The sequence below is a fragment of the Condylura cristata genome, unplaced genomic scaffold, assembly GCF_000260355.1.
Source record: "Condylura cristata isolate star-nosed mole 26May11 unplaced genomic scaffold, ConCri1.0 scaffold00040, whole genome shotgun sequence".
Taxonomy (NCBI): domain Eukaryota; kingdom Metazoa; phylum Chordata; class Mammalia; order Eulipotyphla; family Talpidae; genus Condylura; species Condylura cristata.
This window is the reverse complement of record NW_004567141.1, coordinates 663,940-683,971: the sequence shown is the minus strand read 5'-3', so window position 1 is coordinate 683,971 and position 20,032 is coordinate 663,940. Positions and strand designations below refer to the sequence as shown.

The following is a 20,032-nucleotide window of genomic DNA, read 5'->3' as shown; positions in this document are numbered from 1 at the left end:
CACACACACACACACACACACAATCTGAAACCCAAGGTAGAAAGAATTAATAGCACGGTTCGATATTTTTCAAGCCACAAATTGCAACCCATTAGCAGGTCATGGGATCAATTACTAGTTCATGACCAGCATTTAAAAAAATAAATTGAACTGATGATATGCGTGCTATACTTTAAAAATGTATGTTGCCTAGTGAGACTTTAAGTTGTAAGTGTGTGTGGTCGGGGTATAAGTTTTATTTTATTTTGTAGTTTTCCTTCCCTACTATGTATTCAAGCTGAAGAACACTAGCTTAGGAGAGACAGAGGGAAATGCTTTTCAAACTTAATGTGCATATGAGTCAGCCAAGCAACTTGTAAAGATTCTGATTCAGTTGGTGTGTGGTAGAGCCTCAGATTCTCTTTCTGACAAGCTGCCTGGTGAGTCTGTTGCTGTTCGACCACATGAAGAGATAGAGTGCTAGACAGGGAATTATTTCCAGTGAAAAGACTTCAGGAAGCCCTTGAAGTCTTTCATTTGTGACTTTAAGGACCTCCAAGGAATAAAAGAAAACACGATTTACACTTCCCTTTCTGGTTCTCCCTTGTGGCTGATTGATAGAAACCCTGACCTTGCCCACTGTTCTCCAAGGTCTGTTCCCATCCAGTTCCCAAGTGCTGAATTTGAAATCAAGGGACCAGATAAACTTCAGATCACGTATTGGGAGCGCTCCTCAGTTGTTCCTAGGGCTGATCTCCAATTTCCACTGTGTCTCCTACACCTGTGTCTTTTCATACATTGCCCCCCTGAAATTAGCAGCAGAATGTTTCCTATAAAATAGGTTTTTAAGTACAGGGGCAGAAAGGGTTTTATTTATTTCAGCTATACTGACCACCACATTGTACGCATCACCTACATCCTGACCCCTGCCTTGGGCTCCTAATGTCCTTCTCTGCCTGAAAGTCCTTTTGCTGTATGCTCATCTCTTCTGCTAACCCACCCCCTTCTAATATACAGGGACATACTATCACCCTAAAACGAAGTTTTTGTTCTTTTCTTTTATGGCTTAAATGCCATCAGTGGCTTTTCATTATCTAGGCAAGCTCCCTGCTCCTGCAAAACTTGTGTGCAGCAGCTGCAAGATGTCTTCTTTCATCGTGCAACTTTGTAACTTCCCATTGCCCAGTGGTCTGGCTGTTCTAGATATCCTAACCCTGCCTACTCTTTAGGATTTAACTTAAATCTCATGTTATTTTGTAAAGCCTTTTTAAAATTTCGGAATGTATCTTTTTCCCTTTTGCTGATGCTTCATGACAGTAATGCTGAGCATACTTTGTGTCCTGGCAAGGGGCAAAACAAAAAAACAAACAAACAAACAAAAAGCCAATGCAGCATAAGATGACAGTAGAAGGCCAGAATAACCCAGAATAAACGCTGGGATATAGTCAACCCAAGTGCATGTGTGTGACCTTGGACAAGCCACTTGTCTTCTCTGAGCTTCAATTTCCTCATTAAGATAATGAGAAATGGAAACAAGGTCTCAAGGTGAGGGTACATGGTACCCCATAAGATGGTACCTTTGCCTAGTTTCTTTTTTTTAGGGATTTTTTTTTTTTTGCTTTTATTCTGTGGTTTTGTTTCTTATCTTACTCATGTTACTTGTTGGTATTGAACCATCTTTTGGATTGTCTTCTCATTTTAGAATTCTCACATGTATTTGTTTTGTCTTTCTAACTCCAGTTAGGAAGGTGCCTCATTTTCGGTTTGGAGCAAAGAGGCCCCAAGAGGGCCGCCTAACGGAGCAAACAAAGCAGAGAATCCAACCCAACTCCAGCTGGGAGGGGCCTGGGATCCAGGACACTGCCCAGCGCCCTCAGATTGAGTGCTCACTAATTATTTGTCATCTGACTGGAGGTCTGCAGGCCCTTCTAGCAGTACAACTCCTTTCTCCCCAGAACGAGGAGCCCCTTAGAGTCTGTTGGTTACCGGCGAAAAGTGCTTACTTTGGGCAAGCCCGATCCAGCTCCCGCGGGGAGCCCACATACTCCCTCACTTAGTATTTCTGAACCCCGTTCTTCGCAAGGAGAGCTGAGGGGGTTCTGGGATACTTGGAATCTGTCCCTTAGGCAGAAACTCAGCAGCCTCCAGCCGCCGCTGCCCGGGGCTGACCCTGTGGAGCGGATCCCCCACCCGCGGCCCCAACCTCCCAGCTCTGCAAAGGGAGGGGGGAAAGAGGGAGCCGCGCACAGCAGCCTTCCCGGAGCTGCAGACACGGAGCTCGGAGCCCTGGGAGCCTCTAGGCGGCTTTCCCTTGGCTGCGCGGGTGTGCAGGCTCTCCCCGCCACCCCCACCGCGACTCGCTTTCCTCGCTCCCTCCCTCCAGCCCCGCCGGCCGGAGCGCGCACACCGGGGCTCCGGCACGTGGGCGCGCGGGAGGCGGCGGCCGCTGCTGCCGCTGCCGGAGCCCAAGACCGAGCCGGCGAGATCGCCCTCCATGCTGCGGGCTCGGTGGCCGCTTTCCGCTCAGCCTCTGGCCGGAGCTCAGCTCTCCAAGCCCGCAAAGCAGGGAAGCGGAGGAGGACGCGGACAGGTGCAGGGGTACCGAGGGTTGGGGCGAGCGGGGCTGTGAGCCGGCGCGCCCGCAGCCGGGAGGAGGCGACCGGTTCGCTCCCTCGCTCTTTCGCTCGCTGGCTCACTCGCTCCTCCAGCCGCTGCTGGGGCTTCCAGGCGGCGCGATGCTGCTGCGCTCCTCCTAGGCGGCGGCCAGCCGAGGCTTCCCGGAGCGGCCAGGTCCACGCCAGTCCCCGCTCGGCGAACGAGTCTGGGTGCATCCGGGGGGCACGCGCCCGGCAGCTCCAGCCGAAGCGAGCGCCAAGTCTGAAGTCGGTCCCCAGCGCCGCCAACTTCCCCGGGAGCTCCTCGCCCCGCCGCAGCCTGCGCCAGCCCTGGGAGCGATGCGCCCCCAGCCGGGCGCCGCGCCCTCTGCCAACTCGCCACCCATGGGATCGACTGCCCTCGGCTGCCCCGCTTGGAGCGCTTAGCCTTCACCACGTAGCCGGGAGTGGAGCGAGATCACCAAGGTGTTTAGCGGATCCCGCGCGCCAGTCTGCTGGGGTCTCCTGCGTGGGCAGCGTCCAGACTCTGGGGTGAGTAGCCGGGTCGTGTCGGCGCCCTTTATCCCCAGTTAGGAGGAGATGGCGGGGAGACTATAGAAAGTTGAGTCTCCTGGCACCTAGCCTAGGATTTGACAGCGAAACAGAACATTGGGGCTCCCTATTCGATTACACCTCAGGGCTTCCCCGAATGCCTTCATTTCTAAACGAAGGGGAAAACCCCCTCTGCTTTCCAAGGAGAAACACGGCTCCTTGGAGTAGCCCCCGAGTGTTCCCCACGAACGTGCCATTTGAGGCTTTCTGTCGCCGGAGCGTGAAGCAGGCACCCGGCGTAAGCGCTTGGAGATCGCAGCCGCCTGGGCGCGCTGAGAGATCATGGGCAGCCAGCCCCTACGGGAGCCTAAGCACACTTCATTAAGGAGAAGCAGCCGCTGGAATATTAAGGAAGTGTGTCTGTGTGTGATTGGGAGCAGGGTAGGTAGCCATAGAAGAGGCATGAGTGAAATGTCTCCTCGCTGGCCGATCGGCTACCCTGGGTACCCCGCTCCGCGTGTGGGTTTGGGGGCTCAAGATGTGGGTCGGCCGGACAGAGTTCCAACAGGTGGCATACACAGGCTTCCTGTGGACGGCGCGGGGGAGGGGGAGGGAAGCCTTTGTCTCCCTGGCCCAGGCTGCCTCCTCTAGGGGCACATCTGAACATGGGTAAGGAAATGTGCTCTGCTCTCAGGCCCTGTTTGGGGTGAGTGTGTGAGGCATCCAAATGCCTCCCGTGGAAAACAGCGGCCTCATTGTGTGCGTGACTGAGGTTTCAACTTGCAGGCGACTGAGGAGCCATTCAGCTGGGGCGCCTAGACTTGGCTGGCCATGGGATGTGTGCTCAGGCCTTCCTCGGGTCCCTGGCAGAGGGTGTTCCAGCTTCCAGTGCTGGGCAGGAAGCCAAACCTCCGCGGTTTGCTCTCACACACTCCCCGTGGGGAGGGGGAGATGGCTGGAGTTGATTCTTTACCTCCTTCAGGATGTTTTACCCTGAGAATCATACTCAGGGGTGTGTGTGTGTGTGTATGTGTGTGTGTGTGTGTGTGGGAGAGAGAGAGAGAGAGAGAGAGAGAGAGAGAGAGAGAGAGAGAGAGGCATGCTGTGCAAACTAGAGAGAGACTAATTTTTGCTCCCATCCATGGAGATCTGACTTGGGAGAGAGCTGGTGTCTGTGCTTTGAGAAAGTTTCCTCTGAACTCCCCATTCTTTGGTGGCTGGCATTTGCAGAATTCCCTGGGCTCCCAGAGTGATGACACCCCAAGGAACATGTTCTGATATCTGTTGTATAAGTTGCCCATCCCTAGTTCCCATTTGTACACTAGGTACACTCATCTGTCTGTGTCTAGAGAAGAGGGACTTAGAGATGGCTATCAGGTGGGAAGTGTGGGTCAGCTGGGAGATGTTAGAAGGGAGAGAGGAGTTTGCCTAGCAGATACTCAGTTTTTACTTAGATTTTGTGTTTTGAGGTGCTTGGTTGTCTCTGAGATGGCTGAGATTTTGGAAAGTAAAGTTCCACTAAACCTCCTCCTCCTCCTCCTCCTCCACCACTGGCCCACCACCTCCCGGGGGGGTGGGGTGGCAGGAAGCTGTGGGCACCAATGGGTAGGTGGTGAAGTTCTGTCTGACATGCCAAAGCATCCTCTGCTGCCAGCCCTTGGTCCAGGCTCCCCCTCCAGGGGATATTCTGCTATAGGAGCTGTCCACCTTCCTGTTCCCAATTGCTAATCACCCCTGCTGCTTTCCAATCCAGGTGTAACTTCTCTCCGCACAAAAGCCCCTCACCAGGGCCTCAGGTAACAAACAGGCCATCCAGGTGCATCTAAGCAGAGTGAGCCTTCTGGGCTACACAGGGCACCCTGCTGCTGACCTGGCCTGGGTTGTGGGCTTGCCCTGAAGCTTCTTGTTGGGTTGTTGGGAGGAGTGTGAGGAGACCAGAGGCTAGGTCTTTGGCAGGGCAGAGTGACAGCTGGAGGTCCAGAGTTAGACGAAGGAGAAGGGAAGGGAGGTGGAATGGACTAACAGGCAGAAAAAGAAGAATCTGAAAGAGTCACAGAGACCTGAAGATGGAAAGAATACATGCCAGACAGCAGGCTGTAGGGGGTGGTGCAAAAGTAGAAGAGGAGCTGAGGGAAAGGAGGGGAAAGAAATCTGAAGAAAGTGGAATGGGAGGAAAGAACACAGGAAGGGAAAGTGCTGGGATGCCCCTGAAGAATCCTGGGATGGGGTGGGGGTGGGGGGTGGAGTCTGAGAATGGAAGAGCAAAGGCAGGGGACACTGGCTTTTGGTATATCAGTGTACCAACCATGGCAGCATTGTGAGGAAGTTGACATAATGCACATCCTTAAGTAGCCAGCCCTGGCTTAGCCTTCTTCCCCTGGGGAGTTGTGAATTATGCAGAAATTGGACCCTGGCTCTGAACCCAGCTGCATTGGAAAGGACAGAAATACAAGAAGTTTAGATTCCTGGTAAATGCACAGATGCACAAGGTTATTTGCTTTTGCTGTCTCTCCCCCTCCCCCCTTGGGTAATCACAGGGCTGGAGCATCAAGGGGAGAATTGTTTCATTAACCATATTTGCCAGTGGTTCTGGAAGCTCTGTTTATGGAAGAATTTCCCCTGAGCTTCTGAGATAAACAAATGGCTGTGCCTCCCCCAACCCCCCCCCCCAGTATGACCCAGCAGGAGGTGGGCTGTGCCACCTTAATGAGTGGCTCCCTGGCTTCCATAGCGGGCCATCTCTGTACTTCACTTTGATAAACATGACATGGATGGGATCACCCCCTTCTGGAATTTTTTCCTGGATTTCTCCTAAGAGACACAGTTGAACATCTCCCTATGGTAACTCATTCTCCACAGAAAAGCTCTTTTTGTGTAAATTTCTCTTGATAAAAGGGCAAGCCCAAGGAATGTGCAGCTGTGGTTACCTTCCCATGGACCTCATTAATTACATAGCTGCAGGAGACAGTGGACAGCTCCTATGGTTGACCTTGTGAGGATGTGCATGGCTAATGGGTGTGCAGTGCCTAGCAGCTGCCTTTTACACTCTGTATGTTACCCTCACAAAACAAACTCAGCCAAGAAATCTACCATAGACACCTCTGTTACCATCTGCATTCAATTGTTAGGGACACGGAGACTTAGACAAAGGACATTTGTTGTTCAAGAGGGATTTCCTCTTTCCCATGATCCACCAACTGGAAAGAGGCTGAACCCATTTCGGGGGACTCTTGGGTTGATGATCCCAGTGCCCAGTCCTAAGGCTGCCTTTCAGTGGTGGAGCCAGAGCTCTTTCACAAATGCGGCCCTTTGCAAGCTCTCTGCCCATTTGATCAATGGAGGAAGATGAGAAGAAAGTGGAGAAACCAAGAAGTCACTTATTACAGCCCACAATGAAAAGGTGCTGGATGGGGAGCCAGGGCCCTGAAATCTCGATTCTCAGTCCAGCTTTTCCTACCACGCCAATGGTATCACATCTGGCTGATTGTCAAGGTCACAAAAACAGCTTAGTCAAAACAAAATTCCTATACATTACCAGAGACCTACAGAATCAAAACCTTGGGAAAGTGGGCCAGAAAACTATCCCTCCTCCCCTAGGTTGGCACCTGGGCATGACCTTTTTACACCACCCCTCTCCCCTGCCCCCAGTAGCTCCTGTCAGATGCAATGAATCCTTTCCACCCAGAGGCAAGAGCAGGACTCAAAGCCCCTTTGTCTTCCAACAACGCAACACATACCTCAAGAGGAGCATGTGCCCTGTGGGGGGCACCCCCCCTGCTATGCCCAAGGGAGAGAAACACACTTGCTTGCTCAGAGGCAACTTTGAAAGCAAAATTCTGAGCTGTAGCAATCACATCTATGTTTGCTATCTTCAGTGTGTCTCACGCCAAGTTGGAAAGTGTTTAAGGAAACAGCAGAGGCTCCTTCAATGCATCAGTGTCAGTATCTGTACTGGTTCCTGCGCTAGGTCACTGTGTGTTGGCGTCAGGCTCCCCCTACCATCAGTGAATGGAGGACAGACCCCAGTCTCCCCTCCATGGTAGGTCTGTGACTCCTGTGGGTGCTTAGTGCCTTTGCTGCCGATAGAAGGAGGCACCGTTTGAGGTTCTCTCCACCCATGGACATTGTCTGATCAGTGACCTCAGTGTCTCCTCCATTCCTTTCATTGAAACGTGGCCAGAGGTGCCAGGTTTCGTGTCCAGTGAGCCATTTTGTCATCTTTCCCTTCACAGATCCAAATTTGTTTTCTGAATTTGTTGCTTTTAACCTTGACCTCTTATTCAAGGGATAGTAGTTGAGCCTTAGGTGGCTCTTTTAGGCAACTGTGGGCTCCCTGTGTTTCAAATAACCACAGCCCTTTGTGAAGAGCACACCAACAAAGGAATAAATTGCATTTACAATGTCTGCACTTTAACATGCTGGGAATGTGTTGCCATCTCAGTGGTGAAAACTTACTTTTCCGGCTTGGCTGGCAGAGGAGTAGCAGTGTGGGACTTTTAGTGGCTGAGACCTGGGCTGGTCCAGCAGACACATGGGGTTCACAATCGGCCTCCACTGGCTAGCGAACTTGACCTAGTCTGACCTGTGTTCTTTATGTGGTTGTGGGGTAATAACATGACGGCCCTGCTGTATGTGCTGCTGGGACTCAGCCAGGCAGTGCCTCAGTGCTGAGAGACACACCAGTTAGTTTCTACATGTTAAACATTTGGTGTGAAGCTGCAGTTGACTGAGGAAAACACTGACATCAGGATGGCTAAGCAACTTGACCAGGTCACTCACATCCTAAGCAACGACTGGAGACTCAAAATCTAGCTCTCTCCTTTAAACCCCCCACCTCTGCACCCGACCATTGCTGCCTCTGTATGCATCTCTGTTCCTGGCACTTGAAGACAGTGTTGCATATAAAACATTTTGATTTGTATTTTAATTACACCCATTACAAAGAATGTCAAATAGAACTAATCTAAAATGGGATTTTTGAATTTTGGGGAATTGTTTGTAGGTGATGAAATCACCTCAAAATATTTGCTCGTGCATTTTTAGCAACTGAAACGAGTTTTCAGCAACACACCCCATGCTATTTTTGCTCTGTTAACTTCTGGTTTTTATTTTAAGAACTCAGCATAGAGGTTGCTGTTCTGGGAAAATCACCCTTGACTCAAAGATTGGGTTATATATTTAATATGTGTTTGTCCATTTAAGTTGTATATTTATCCATTTATATTTCCACATCTGCTTCTCAGTCTGTATAGAAACTTCCTGAGCTGGGGACCTTGTCTTCATTGAAATTGTATTTCCAGCACTTAGGGCTTTATGTGATGTGTAGGAAACTTGTAAAGTACTTTTGGGTGACTAATTGAAACTAATTCTACAGAAGTGGTCATTGTACTTAAACTCTAAAACATTAAAACATTGGGATGAAAACTCAAAGTCTAATGTATCACCAAGAGAGCTGAGTTCTTCAATGGAAGAAGAATGTAATGTCTCAATGGTTGTTGATTAACTACATAGGTAGCTTTGGGCAAGTTCCATTGTGATGTTGCTTAAGATGTAATTAGAAGGGACATTCTGATTTATAAGTTAATGTGATTTTATCTGTACATTTAATTAAGTTGCTCAGAAAGACAGTTTTGTTTCTCAGTCCCAACGTTTTCAAAATTAATAGGCTTCTGGAGTTAAGCACCAAGGTTAGGGGTAATCGACGTGTACTGGTTCATAGGAGAGATGAGAAACCTGCGGCTCAGAGAAAGAAAGGGGCTGGCCTGAGGTCACCTAGCACATTAGTTTAGAGCCAGTGAGGGAACCAGCCTGCAAGCCAGCCCAGGCTCAGTGCACACTGGAGCGTCCTTAACATATCCGTTGGGAGTTGTTTGCATGGGAGCCCTGCTTTGAGCACAGAGCACATCTGACCTCTGGGAAGCTCCAGTGGAAAGCTGATGGTGAAATGGTAGATGGACTGAAATGACTTCTAAAAGGATGAACTCCAAATGTCAGCATCATTTGGGGGAGAGCATCTTGGCAGGGCTTCTATTGGCAAGGACTTATGGACTTTGGAATTCCCACTCTACTTTTGAAACAAGAAAATGTGGCTGGGCAGAGGGCTTCCTTAGACCTTTTTTTTTCATGTGGTATTCATGTGGTATTCAAGTGATATATGGAAATTCATTGCCATGCATCTGGTAAGCACAGTTGACCAAGGGATAAGTAAGTTCATTTCCTCCTTCTTCTTACTTTTTTTCTTTGGTGGAGTCATTTACCTTGGAACCTTTCTCTCTGCTTCTGGGATGCTTTGGAGTCTGACTAAATATATCCTCATATGCAGAAACTCATTCAGTATGCTCAGATGTGTTAATATGGAGATCTTTATCAGCTGGTGTCAATACTGTGGAGACAGTAAGACACAGATCATTGGTGCGATATATTGTGGACGATCCTTTGGAAACATTATAATCAGTGCTGACAAGGCAACACAAATATCTCAAAATAACACCATCTCTACATCCCAAAAGGCTTGCCAAGCCTACCCAAAGTAGCAAGACTGATTATTCAAGGAGAAGAGGGATAGATAAGAATTATTTTTGCTTCTCAACCAAAAACAATCTGAGATTATTGATGCTATATTTGGTGTTCAAGGAAGAGGTACTTCTCTTTCACCCCCATGTCTTGTACAGCATGTTCCCTTCCCAACCCTGTCTAGGTCTTCACAATTCCTCCCTTATTGAGCAATTTCTTTGGGATTCAAATAATTTGGAATTTTGCTGGTAAAATGCAAAACTTTCTGAGTCACAACATCTCACCAGACTTCCCACCTCTTGGAGGCATTGTCATAAGACAAGGGATGTAAACACAACCAGCCCTGCTGGCACCAACTAATACTTCCACTGTTATGATTACTAATCATTGAGGAGTTGCTATGTGTGCTAACATGGTTCTAAGCTTTTTTGCATGTATTTTCTCATCTCCTGTAACCAGTTACTCAATATGGTAGTTATGGACAGGGGAAATTATTATATTACTATAAAGATGTTAAATATGTTGAATTGAAGAGTGCCAGATAAACTCAGAACTGTACAGAAGTGAACATCTACACAGGAGAATATGGGAAGCAGTACAAACAGGCAGGAGAAAAGACACTTTCTTTTCTGTGCTTCCAGATATCCAAGTCTCCAAGAAGGATCTCTGGAAAAAGTCAAGAAACCTGAGGCTGGGAAAATCCTTAGGCAAAGCAGAGCATTGAAAGCAGACTTTTCTCTTTTTCAGTCATAACCAGGTAATACTGTCTCTGAGTGGCTATAAAGTCCTGAACTTGAAAGGGACTTTACAAAATATCTTTATTTTTTTAAAAAGATTTATTTATTTATTCATACAGAACTGGGGTACAGGCCAGAGATGCAGAGGGTGAGAGGATTCACCAGAGACAGAGCAGGGAGCAGAACAGGCAGATCGATGAAGTACACTGCTGAGGGGAGCAGCGGGTGGGTCAGGAGAGGTCTGCCACGCCATGTGGATCTCCTCCGGGGCAGGCGGGAATCGAACTCATGTGAAAGTGGCTTAAACTTCTTAGTGCTGTGCTTTTAACCCGCTGCACCACTAGGGAGGGCCCTGCAAAATATCTTTTTTAAAAAAGATTTATTTGTTTGTTTATGCATACAGACCTGGAACCAAAGGTAGAGGGATGATGGGAGGATTCAACGGAGACAGAATGGGGAGCAGAACATGCAGGTCAATGAAGTGCACTGCTGAGGGGAGGAGTGGGTGAGACATGAGAGATCTGCCGCACCATGTGGGTCACCTCCAGGGCCAGGATCGAACTTGCACTCAAGTGGCTGTGGCTAGCTTGCGGTGCTGCATCCTAACCCTTTGTGCCAGTAGGGAGGGCCTGGGGCTTTACAAAATATCTTATCCTGTGCATGAAGGTACATGAAAAGATAGTTAATGTTCTTACCTAGTACATATCTGCACAAACCACACACCTGAAATTGACACGCTGGGACATAGGATTGGAACAAAATTTTCAAAATGAAGTAGTTGTTTTTACTTAAGGTGATATACTGAGGCAGCTCCTAGCCCATTTAACACATATTTATGGTGTGACCTCACAACTGACTCTAAGGGGGTGAAACACATGTTCTGGTCATCATTCCCCACATCCATAGCTATAGACCTTTATAATAAGAGAAAGTGGGTTGCGGAGGTGAGGCTTGTCCCAAGTCCAAGAATCCATGGGAAGTCACGCCAGCGAGGGACCCTGGCTCCCCAAGTCCACTTGCACTGAGAGGTAAAGCTCTTTGGTTGTGCACTCTGGCCTGTGACGTCTGACAGCAGATGGTTGTGGTGGATGGCTCATGAGTGCCCTGTTTTGACTTGGCCTTGACTCTCTTCTAGTGGGATTTCCTTCATGGATTTGAGTGATGTGATGATTTGGGGTGTGTCTCTGGTGGTGGGCATTGATGCTGGGAGGGGCAGGAGGAGAGGGCCAGAAGATGGTGCAGCTCCTGTGGCTGCTTTGTGGGCAGTCTTCCTGGTCAGATGAGGAGGGATGCTGCCCTGAGGACGGAGGAAGCCATGATGCTGGTCCTTGGTGTTCTTCGGGGATGGCCTCTCTCTTCACTGCCCAAAGGGGATTCTTTGTTTGTTTAAAGGTTTTCCTCGAGGGACCAGTAATGAGTTCCACTTTGCCATACTTGGTGGATCATGAGCTGTTTTGGAAACTCCACTGACTACAGATAGGGGCATTTTTTAAAAGACAGTTTTCCTTTCTTTCTTCTTCTTCTTCTTTTTTAAGATTTCTTTATTTATGTATACAGAACTGGAGTACAGGTCAGAGGTTCAGGGAGGTGAGAGGATTCACCAGAGACAGAGTGGGGAACAGAACAGGCCGACTGCCGAAGCACACTGCTGAGGAAGCAGTGGGCAGGTCAGGAGAGGTCTACCGCACCATGTGGGTCACCTCCGGGGCCGGGGATCAAACTTGCACTGAAGTGGCTGTGGCTTTAATCCAGTGCATCACCTGGGAGGACCTTGAGTGGCAATTTTTCACTTACTGCCCATGACTGATGAGAAGCCACACAGCAGGGAGAGGTGAAAAGCCGGCATTCTGACAGTCTGAGTCCCTGCTTTCTCCTGTTCCAGAACAGTGGCTTTGTGGGGTCTTTTGCATTTCCCCTGCACTTATGGGGACGAAAGCACATGCTTTTGCTCTTCTACACGATGACAGCATTCAAATACCTTGTTTTTCTGAATGTAAATTGCACATTTTAGGGATCGTGAACATCGTATTTAGTGCCTCTGTATTTCAGAGTGACTTAGTGTCTCCTTGTCTGTACTCATTGGGATTCATGCAGTTGCAGAAAACTGATGTGGTGAACAACCAGAACTGAGACATCTAGTCCCCTTTTTTCTCTGACAGACAGAGAATTTGTTTGTGTGTGTGTGTTAGAGAGAAACTATTGCCCATGAAATAAAAATAGAGGCAAACACAGAGGACAGAGAAAAAGGTAGGTAGCTAGTCAGTGATAAACAGAAGGATGGAGAGAGAGTATTTAGAAAACTTGGGGCCGGAGTAGGCTTGCCTGAATTGAATTTTTTTCTGTATTTTCTTTCAAGGATTTATTTTTTACTACTATATGAACTTTTCTACATCATGAAAGTGAAAGTGATTATTTGTTGAGATTCCTTTGTCTTTAGGATTCTGGTGTGTTGCAGTGGGAAGACTAGAGGTGGGTGGGCTGGGGGTTGGAATCAAGACAATGCACCCTATAATGGAAGACTCCAGAGACAACATTTTCATACCTCATACAGGTGAGAATGATGCACAGTTGTATGTTCTTGAGGCTAAAGCCGGCTGCATCAAAGAGGTATGGTTTGAAAGATCATTTGTGCACAAGCGACAGCAGCTGCAAAGGCTCTGAGGTGGGATTGTGAGTTTCACTTGGAGAGCCAGCTGGGAAGCTAGTGGTGCTTGAAGAAGAGGAATACAGGGGAGAAAGGAGCTGTCTCAAGACCACTGTGTCTGCGAGCCATAGAAATAAAACATGCCATCTGAGCTGCCTCAGTGAGGCTTCCAGAGAAGGTTTAAAGGAGCCTGTGTGGCTGGGCTATTTTTAAGTTACAAGAAAATAGATTTCCTTTATAGATTAGCGCATGTCCTGCCACAACTGTCTTTACCTGTAATCCTGGTGAATTTGTAGAAGCATAGGAATGCACCCAGTGAGCAGCTGTTCAGTGAAGGAACACACGCTTGAAGGAGGGACTTAGAAGGTGAAGTCACTCATTTGGCTCTAGAAGGGCAAAGACTGAACACAAGCAGTTCCATCCAGGTTGTTGGGCAGAAAACTTAGTGAAATTTTTCAAAGAAGCCAGTTCTGAGTCATCAGCTGGGAACTTGCATACCCCAAAATAGGGAGGAAGTTTACTTTGTACTCAAAGTTAGTGGTTTTTATAATTTTAAAACCAGTTGTTCTGCTGGTTGCACATGCAGTTAAACAGCATGGAGTGTTCGAACTGTCCACCACAACCTACAGAAGCTTCTGGTATGGCTATCTCACTGTTCCCTTCACCACCTCACTTCGAGAAACAAAGGGAAACCATTTCTAAATGCTTGAACTGCATCATGTATGCTCACTGAATGACATGTCTTTTTAATGACTAAAGTATGTCCTGGCGAGATTTTTATTTTTATACATTGTAGTAAAGAATGCTGTAGGGACATCTAGCTAGGACTAGTTGATTAGGAGAAATTGTTTATGTTGGATATTTTCTGTGGATTTGTTTCTGTTAAGGAAAAAAAAGTAATGAAAAAACATTATCAGTCAGGGTGGTTCTTTTTCAGATGCAGAACCACTCAAACTGAAATCCTTTTTGTGCTCAAATTGGACCTGCCAGCTCTAAAGAGGGCAGTTGGGATAATATGATAAACTGACCCCTGCGTTCAATCTTAGCTCATCAAGGCTGCGCCGGAATTGACATTTTCATACTGTATGGCTTGATGCCCTGATTACAAATTGGTCCTGAGTAGCTAGACTCTTTGTAATTTTATTCACTAGGGGATTCAGTTTGTGTCATTAGGTCTGTTTTGGTTTTGAAGCCTGGAGGAAGAAATACATTTTGGGTCCCCATGTTTTGTTTAAAATAGGATAGAGAGAAAGATTCATACAGAAACAAATGTAATTTATTATATGCAAAATTAAGAGTTTCATCTTCCTGCCAGGCAGCGTTGATAGCTTTTCTCTTCCCACTTCCTCCTAGAAGTTTTGCAAAAACAGCTTAAATTGTAGTTTTAAGAAGGGTGCTGAGTATTTATATTTCTCATCATTGATTTTGCTTGTGATAAATGGATGCATTATTTTGGAAGAGAGGCGATCTACAATTGTATCTTCTTTGTGTTTGTAGTCAAGAATTCTATTTTTGTTTTGTTTAGATAAACTTTTTACACCATGAAATTATTGATAATTAGTTTATGGTACAGAACTGTTTGTCTGTGGGGTTCTGAGAGAATGGAAAACAAGCGAACACCATACTTTTTGTCCTTGGAGAAGCTAAGGACAGAATGTTCTTCCTGGAGTAGACAGAGAATTATAAACTTTTTTTTTTTTTATGTGAAAAAGACATCAACTGTATGCTGTAGCCAATGAGCCTGATAGACACAGGGAAGGTAGTGACCAACTAGGGTCAACACAAATAGGTGATGTTTCCAACCTGTCACCAGTAATCCACCTATAACAGAATGGGCAGCAATATTATTGTTCGATCAACTGAATTCTTACCACATTAAGTAAAAAGTGGGTTTTCATGTGCAGGACCTACTGCATGGATAAACTTAGCTTTTAGTGGGTTGGGAGCAAGTAAGGAAAATATCTAGCACTCCATGTACACATCTATCACCCCAAAAAGAAAACAAAAATCAACCTTGAGTTGAAACCAACATCAGAAGTACTGAGCAAGGAGCACATGAGAAGGACCAGAACTGTTCTGTGTGTAACTGTACTGTGTGTACCTCTAAGGATCAGCCAGCAGAAGCCTGTCACAAATCAGAGGCAGGAGTCTGAAAGTGGCCCCTGCATGAAATTAGGACCTGGGAGATGAGCTGCTGGCCCAAATTTGGACACCTCCTGTAGCTTACAGCAAAATCAACCACAGATCTTTATGGAAAGCATACTGGGTTGGGGTAACAGGAATCCCACTAGTATGTTAAAAAAAAAAATGAAGCCATAATGAAAAATGGTAAGTGTATACAAGAAAACCAGTTATTATCAGTCTGGTATCAATGATACTAGAATAGAAATGAAACAGAAAATAGTCTTAAACCTCTGAGATATTCAGGTATTGGAATTAGGACATGTAGAATATAAAATAAATAGATATGACTCTTTAAAGGAATGAGGCAATTGGCTAAAATATGAACATGGAACAAAAAAAAAAAGGAAGATTTTGTAGAGAACTTTTGAAAAGAAAAAGAGTTAATAGAATGAACAGCCTGGTGTAGATAAAATAGCACTGTAGATACAGATGCAGCTGGAAGAAGAGAAATTTGAAGATAATGCTCCAGCATTCAGCACCAAGTAATAAGGAAGTAGAAAAAGAAGTAAAGACAAAGAGAGGATAAATCAAAAAGTTGTTGAAAAAGAGAAGATAAATCAAAAATGTTTAGTCAGAATCGGAAAAAAAAAAGAGAACAAATGGAGGAGAGACAACATTTGAAGAGATAATACCTAAAACTGATAAAGGATGGAAATCCACAGGTCTAAGCAGGTCTAAAAAAAAAAAAAAAAAAAAAAAAAAAATGACAGTGAATCAATACTTAGATACATTGTAGTGAAATTGCATCACATTTCAAAACATAAACATACAAACAGAACAGAAGGTCTCAGAGGCAGATGGGGTGCAAAGACATATCCACTATGCTGGAATCACAGGTAATATTGACAGGCTCTTTAGTGGTAAACTTGGATAGAAGATCTAGAGTTGTGTCTTCAAAGTTCTGAAAAGAAATAGTTGTTCAGTTAGATTTGTTTCTTTTTTAAGAAAAAGAAAAGAAATAAACATATTTCCAAGTAAATGGAACTTCACTAAGGAATCTTCTGAAGAATGCATTTACAAAAAATAAGTTGTCATAGAAGGAAAGTGAAATGTAGAAAAAAGGATGATGAGTAAAATGAAGTGGTAAATTGTAAAAGTGGTTAACATTGTTTATATAATTAAATGATAATTTTCTAAGTTAGGTAATTTTTTCTTTGAGGAGAAGAAACAAAATACTAAATAAGATTAGATCAACTACAGAATCTAAGCATCTTCAGCAAATTTGCAAACAGATCTTTTGTTTTCCATCTTTCTCTCACTCACCCTATTTCTCCCTCATTTTCTCATCATTTATTTAGATGATATTGAAATGCTTATCAATTTTATTTGGCATTTCAAAGGAAACCATTGACTTGAGATACTGTACTTCATATTTTGATCTTCAAAAGATGCTTGGTATGTATGGATAAACCACAAACTGAAAACGTTCTTCTTAGCAACATGTGAATAATGAAGACATAGTAACTAGAACATAGAAAAAGTTACTATAAAAGGAAAAAGATAAACAACCTAATGGAAGATTAAATATCACCAGTAATCACCTGTAAAAGGGATGTCATAACTAGTAAAATTACGGTCATCTCATCACCTCTTCAGTAAGTGGTGAAATGCAAAATGAGAATCACTGAAATATTATTATTTCTGCTAGATAGAACAGATAAAGAAGTCTAAAAATACATGTTGGCGAGAACTTGAATATGTTGCTTTGAGAAGTGTAAATTGGTAGACACTTAGGAATGAACACTCGTATTTTCTTGTGAAGATGAACACTGGACTGCTCTGTGAGCCAGCCATTCCTTCCATGTATAAATCTTCAGAAAACCTTGCATGTTCCCACACTGACACATACACATATAATCATAAACATGTTATTTATGATACCCAGAAAATGAAAATAACCAAAATGTGTATCATTAGAAGAATAAATAATTAATTGTACAGTACTTATGGAAAGGATAGTGTGGCAGAGGAAATGAGTGAGTTATGACAAGGTATACAAAGTTAAATAATATATTAGAATTTATAATAGGATAGAATCAAATATGTATGACACACACATAGTCATACATTTAAAGGGAAAGAATTATAAGCATGGTTAAGGTGGTAGTAGGTGACAGTGGCTTCTACTTGAAAACACAGGAGATGTTGTGGAAAGGAGCATAGTAGGTGGAGTTGAGGAATTGCAGAGCAGAGTGTTTAAGGGTTTGGCTGTACTTCCCTATAGAAAGGATGGTTACTGGAATGGATTGGCTGACTTTCGGAAGGATGGACTCCCATTGATTAGCTGACTTTTGGAAGCTTGTGCATTGGTGCTGAACTGCCATTGATTGATTGCATGGGTTTAAGTCCAGTTCCTTGTGAGGATGGGCTGCATAACAATCAGTCTTCTGGGAGAAAAGGGCCATCTTACTGTCATTTGTAAAGTGAGTCTTATTCTTCCTACTTTAAAGATGGAATGGTTAACTATTTGCTCAAGTCCCACCAACTTCAAAGTGGTAGAGCTGGTCATGTTAATCAGCACTCTGGCTTCCTGTCTACCATCAACATATGGTCCTGATAACTGAATTATGACTGAATTATTACAATATACTTCGTGTTTTAAGATGATGAGATAGATCTTAGTAGGAGTCTTAGAGTTTTTCCCTAGGTTACTGATACAGCCTCCCACTTCTCTATCTTGGTAAAATGGTGCCACTTGTGCTAACCAGAAGCCCAGGGTTATTTGTGGCATTTCTCAGCATCTACCCTTTTGCTAATCAACCAGAGTCATGTCTCTAAACAACTTTATAGCCTGATCATTGCTCTTTCTCCACATGATTCCCAGAAGACCTTGAAAAAAAAAAAAAGGCATGTGCCTTTTCAACTGTAGACCACCTTACATTTGTTCTGCTCTTTTATTTGATCCTAGAGTAAAAATCATTCTCCACTTCTACTACCTCACTCACACCACTATCCATCACTTAGTAGTCCTGTTAACCTTTGCTATTTTCCATCTCTTTTTCATTCTACCCTATAACCTTTTTACTTGCATTAAATTGTAAGTTGGAACCAATCAATTAACCATCCTACTCTTCTCCCTTTTGTCCTTCACCAAACATCTAGTCATGCCTCCTACATTTTCAAAGATTTAGCTCCTGGTTCGCTCTCTTTCTTCCACTGCTATGACCAGAATGGTGACTATCATCTCTATGTAGATAGTTCCACAATGTCCTAGTCAATTTCTTGAATTTTCCTTCAGTGACTTTGATCTTCACTGGGCTAAATCTGACGCTACTCTGATAATGTTTTTCAAAGGTTGGTGATTAGCACCATCACTACACAGCTCTGGGTTTAATTCTGAGTTGATTCAATAAGTTTGGGGTGGGGGTGGAGAATTTGCATTTCTAACAAGGTCAGGGAGCTTCCCTACTGCTCTGGGGACCACACATCTTCGGGACCACCTCTTGTTCTTGCAGTGATCACCTCCGTACTCTGAACTTTAAGCATCTCACTCTGTTATATTCTGACTCTTGGCTCACTTCCTTCTATTACCTACTCCCCAGTGATTCTTGCACAGCCCCTATCTCTAATCTGATGTAAGAAAATAGGAGTTTCATAATTACCTATTTTTGTGTTATATGCAGCAATTAGGATGAGTCATTGAGATCTGCTGCTATTTTTCTCTGTGTCACATTTGTTATCTGAAATTTCTGGAAATTGCCACATATACATTTCCCCCTATATTTTATTCTGGCTTAAAAGAAAAGTTATTGAGCTCTGGTAGGTTTGTGTTCTAAAGTGGATAGAAAATATATCGAATTAATAACCTTGATCCAAATCAAGGATAAGGCTGTTAAACACACACATACACAGTTCTCTGATTTTCATTTTCACCAGGCCTGATAAAACTTAATCTGTGCTTTTTTCCAAATATAGGTATTTTAAATATTGATCAAAAACTGTTTTTAAGAAAAGATGTGAAGACATATCACTCTGTTCTTGGAATAATTAAATAAGTCATTTTGTGTATATGGTGATAAAATGTTACCTCTAGAAGTTTTTGGCATTGTTGCAGAAATAATTTCACATAATCCTTAACTAGAAATCTTATCTTTATGAGTTGTTTAGAAAGAGCATTGTTCTTCTGCTAGAAAAGAGGATACAAGAACTCAAGTAAGTTTTTCAGGGACACAAACTCAAGTCAAGTTGAACTCATATATGGACCTTGTGCCTCCAAGCCAGAATTTTTCCTATTGGGGTTTAGAGAATCTTGATGGTTGAAGAAACTTCAGAGCTTATTTGACACAGGAGTCGTAGGAGATAAAAAGACAAGTGGTCTCAGCCCGAAGGTATGATGACTTCAAAGCAGAATCCAACTAATTGTCATTGGACAAATGTTGCCATATCCTCTGATTTTCAAGAGAAGAGAGAACATGGAACTTTAACATCTCTCAAATTTGGAAATATCTACACTTAATTCAGATTAGAAGGACAATCTATGTAGTGCTAGATTTACCATGTCTGTTTTCTGTGGGTGTGAGTTTCAAATCTGTGATCTTCAGCTATATTGTGTTCCTTCTGTCGTAGTCTTAGAATCTCACAGTTTGATCTTTACTTAAGCATGTCAGTGATGTAGAATTTTCTGTACCTTCATGTGGTCTCATTTGTCATTTCATTGTTTTTTTGTCCTTATTCTGAGCTTCTCCATTCTCTATCTGTATCCTATATCTGTTAATGATTCCATAGGGAATCCTTTCAACCACTTCAAGAGAGCATTCATTTTTTTCTCACCCCTCACCTCCAAAAATCTTCTGTATAGGCTGACACATTCATAGTTTTTGAACTAATCA

General features: G+C 44.4%; 1 protein-coding gene across 1 annotated transcript in view; it reads left to right on the top strand.

The window, feature by feature from the left end:
* The first annotated feature begins 1,498 nt into the window (after positions 1–1,498).
* LOC105854430 (CLK4-associating serine/arginine rich protein-like) overlaps positions 1,499–20,032 on the top strand; it is a 157,559-nt gene continuing 139,025 nt past the window's right edge. Inside the window, exons 1-2 of the mRNA XM_012733240.1 lie at positions 1,499–1,524; positions 1,935–3,125. Of these exons, the coding sequence (XP_012588694.1) occupies positions 1,499–1,524; positions 1,935–3,125 (1,217 nt within the window). The remainder of the gene's footprint in view (positions 1,525–1,934; positions 3,126–20,032) is intronic.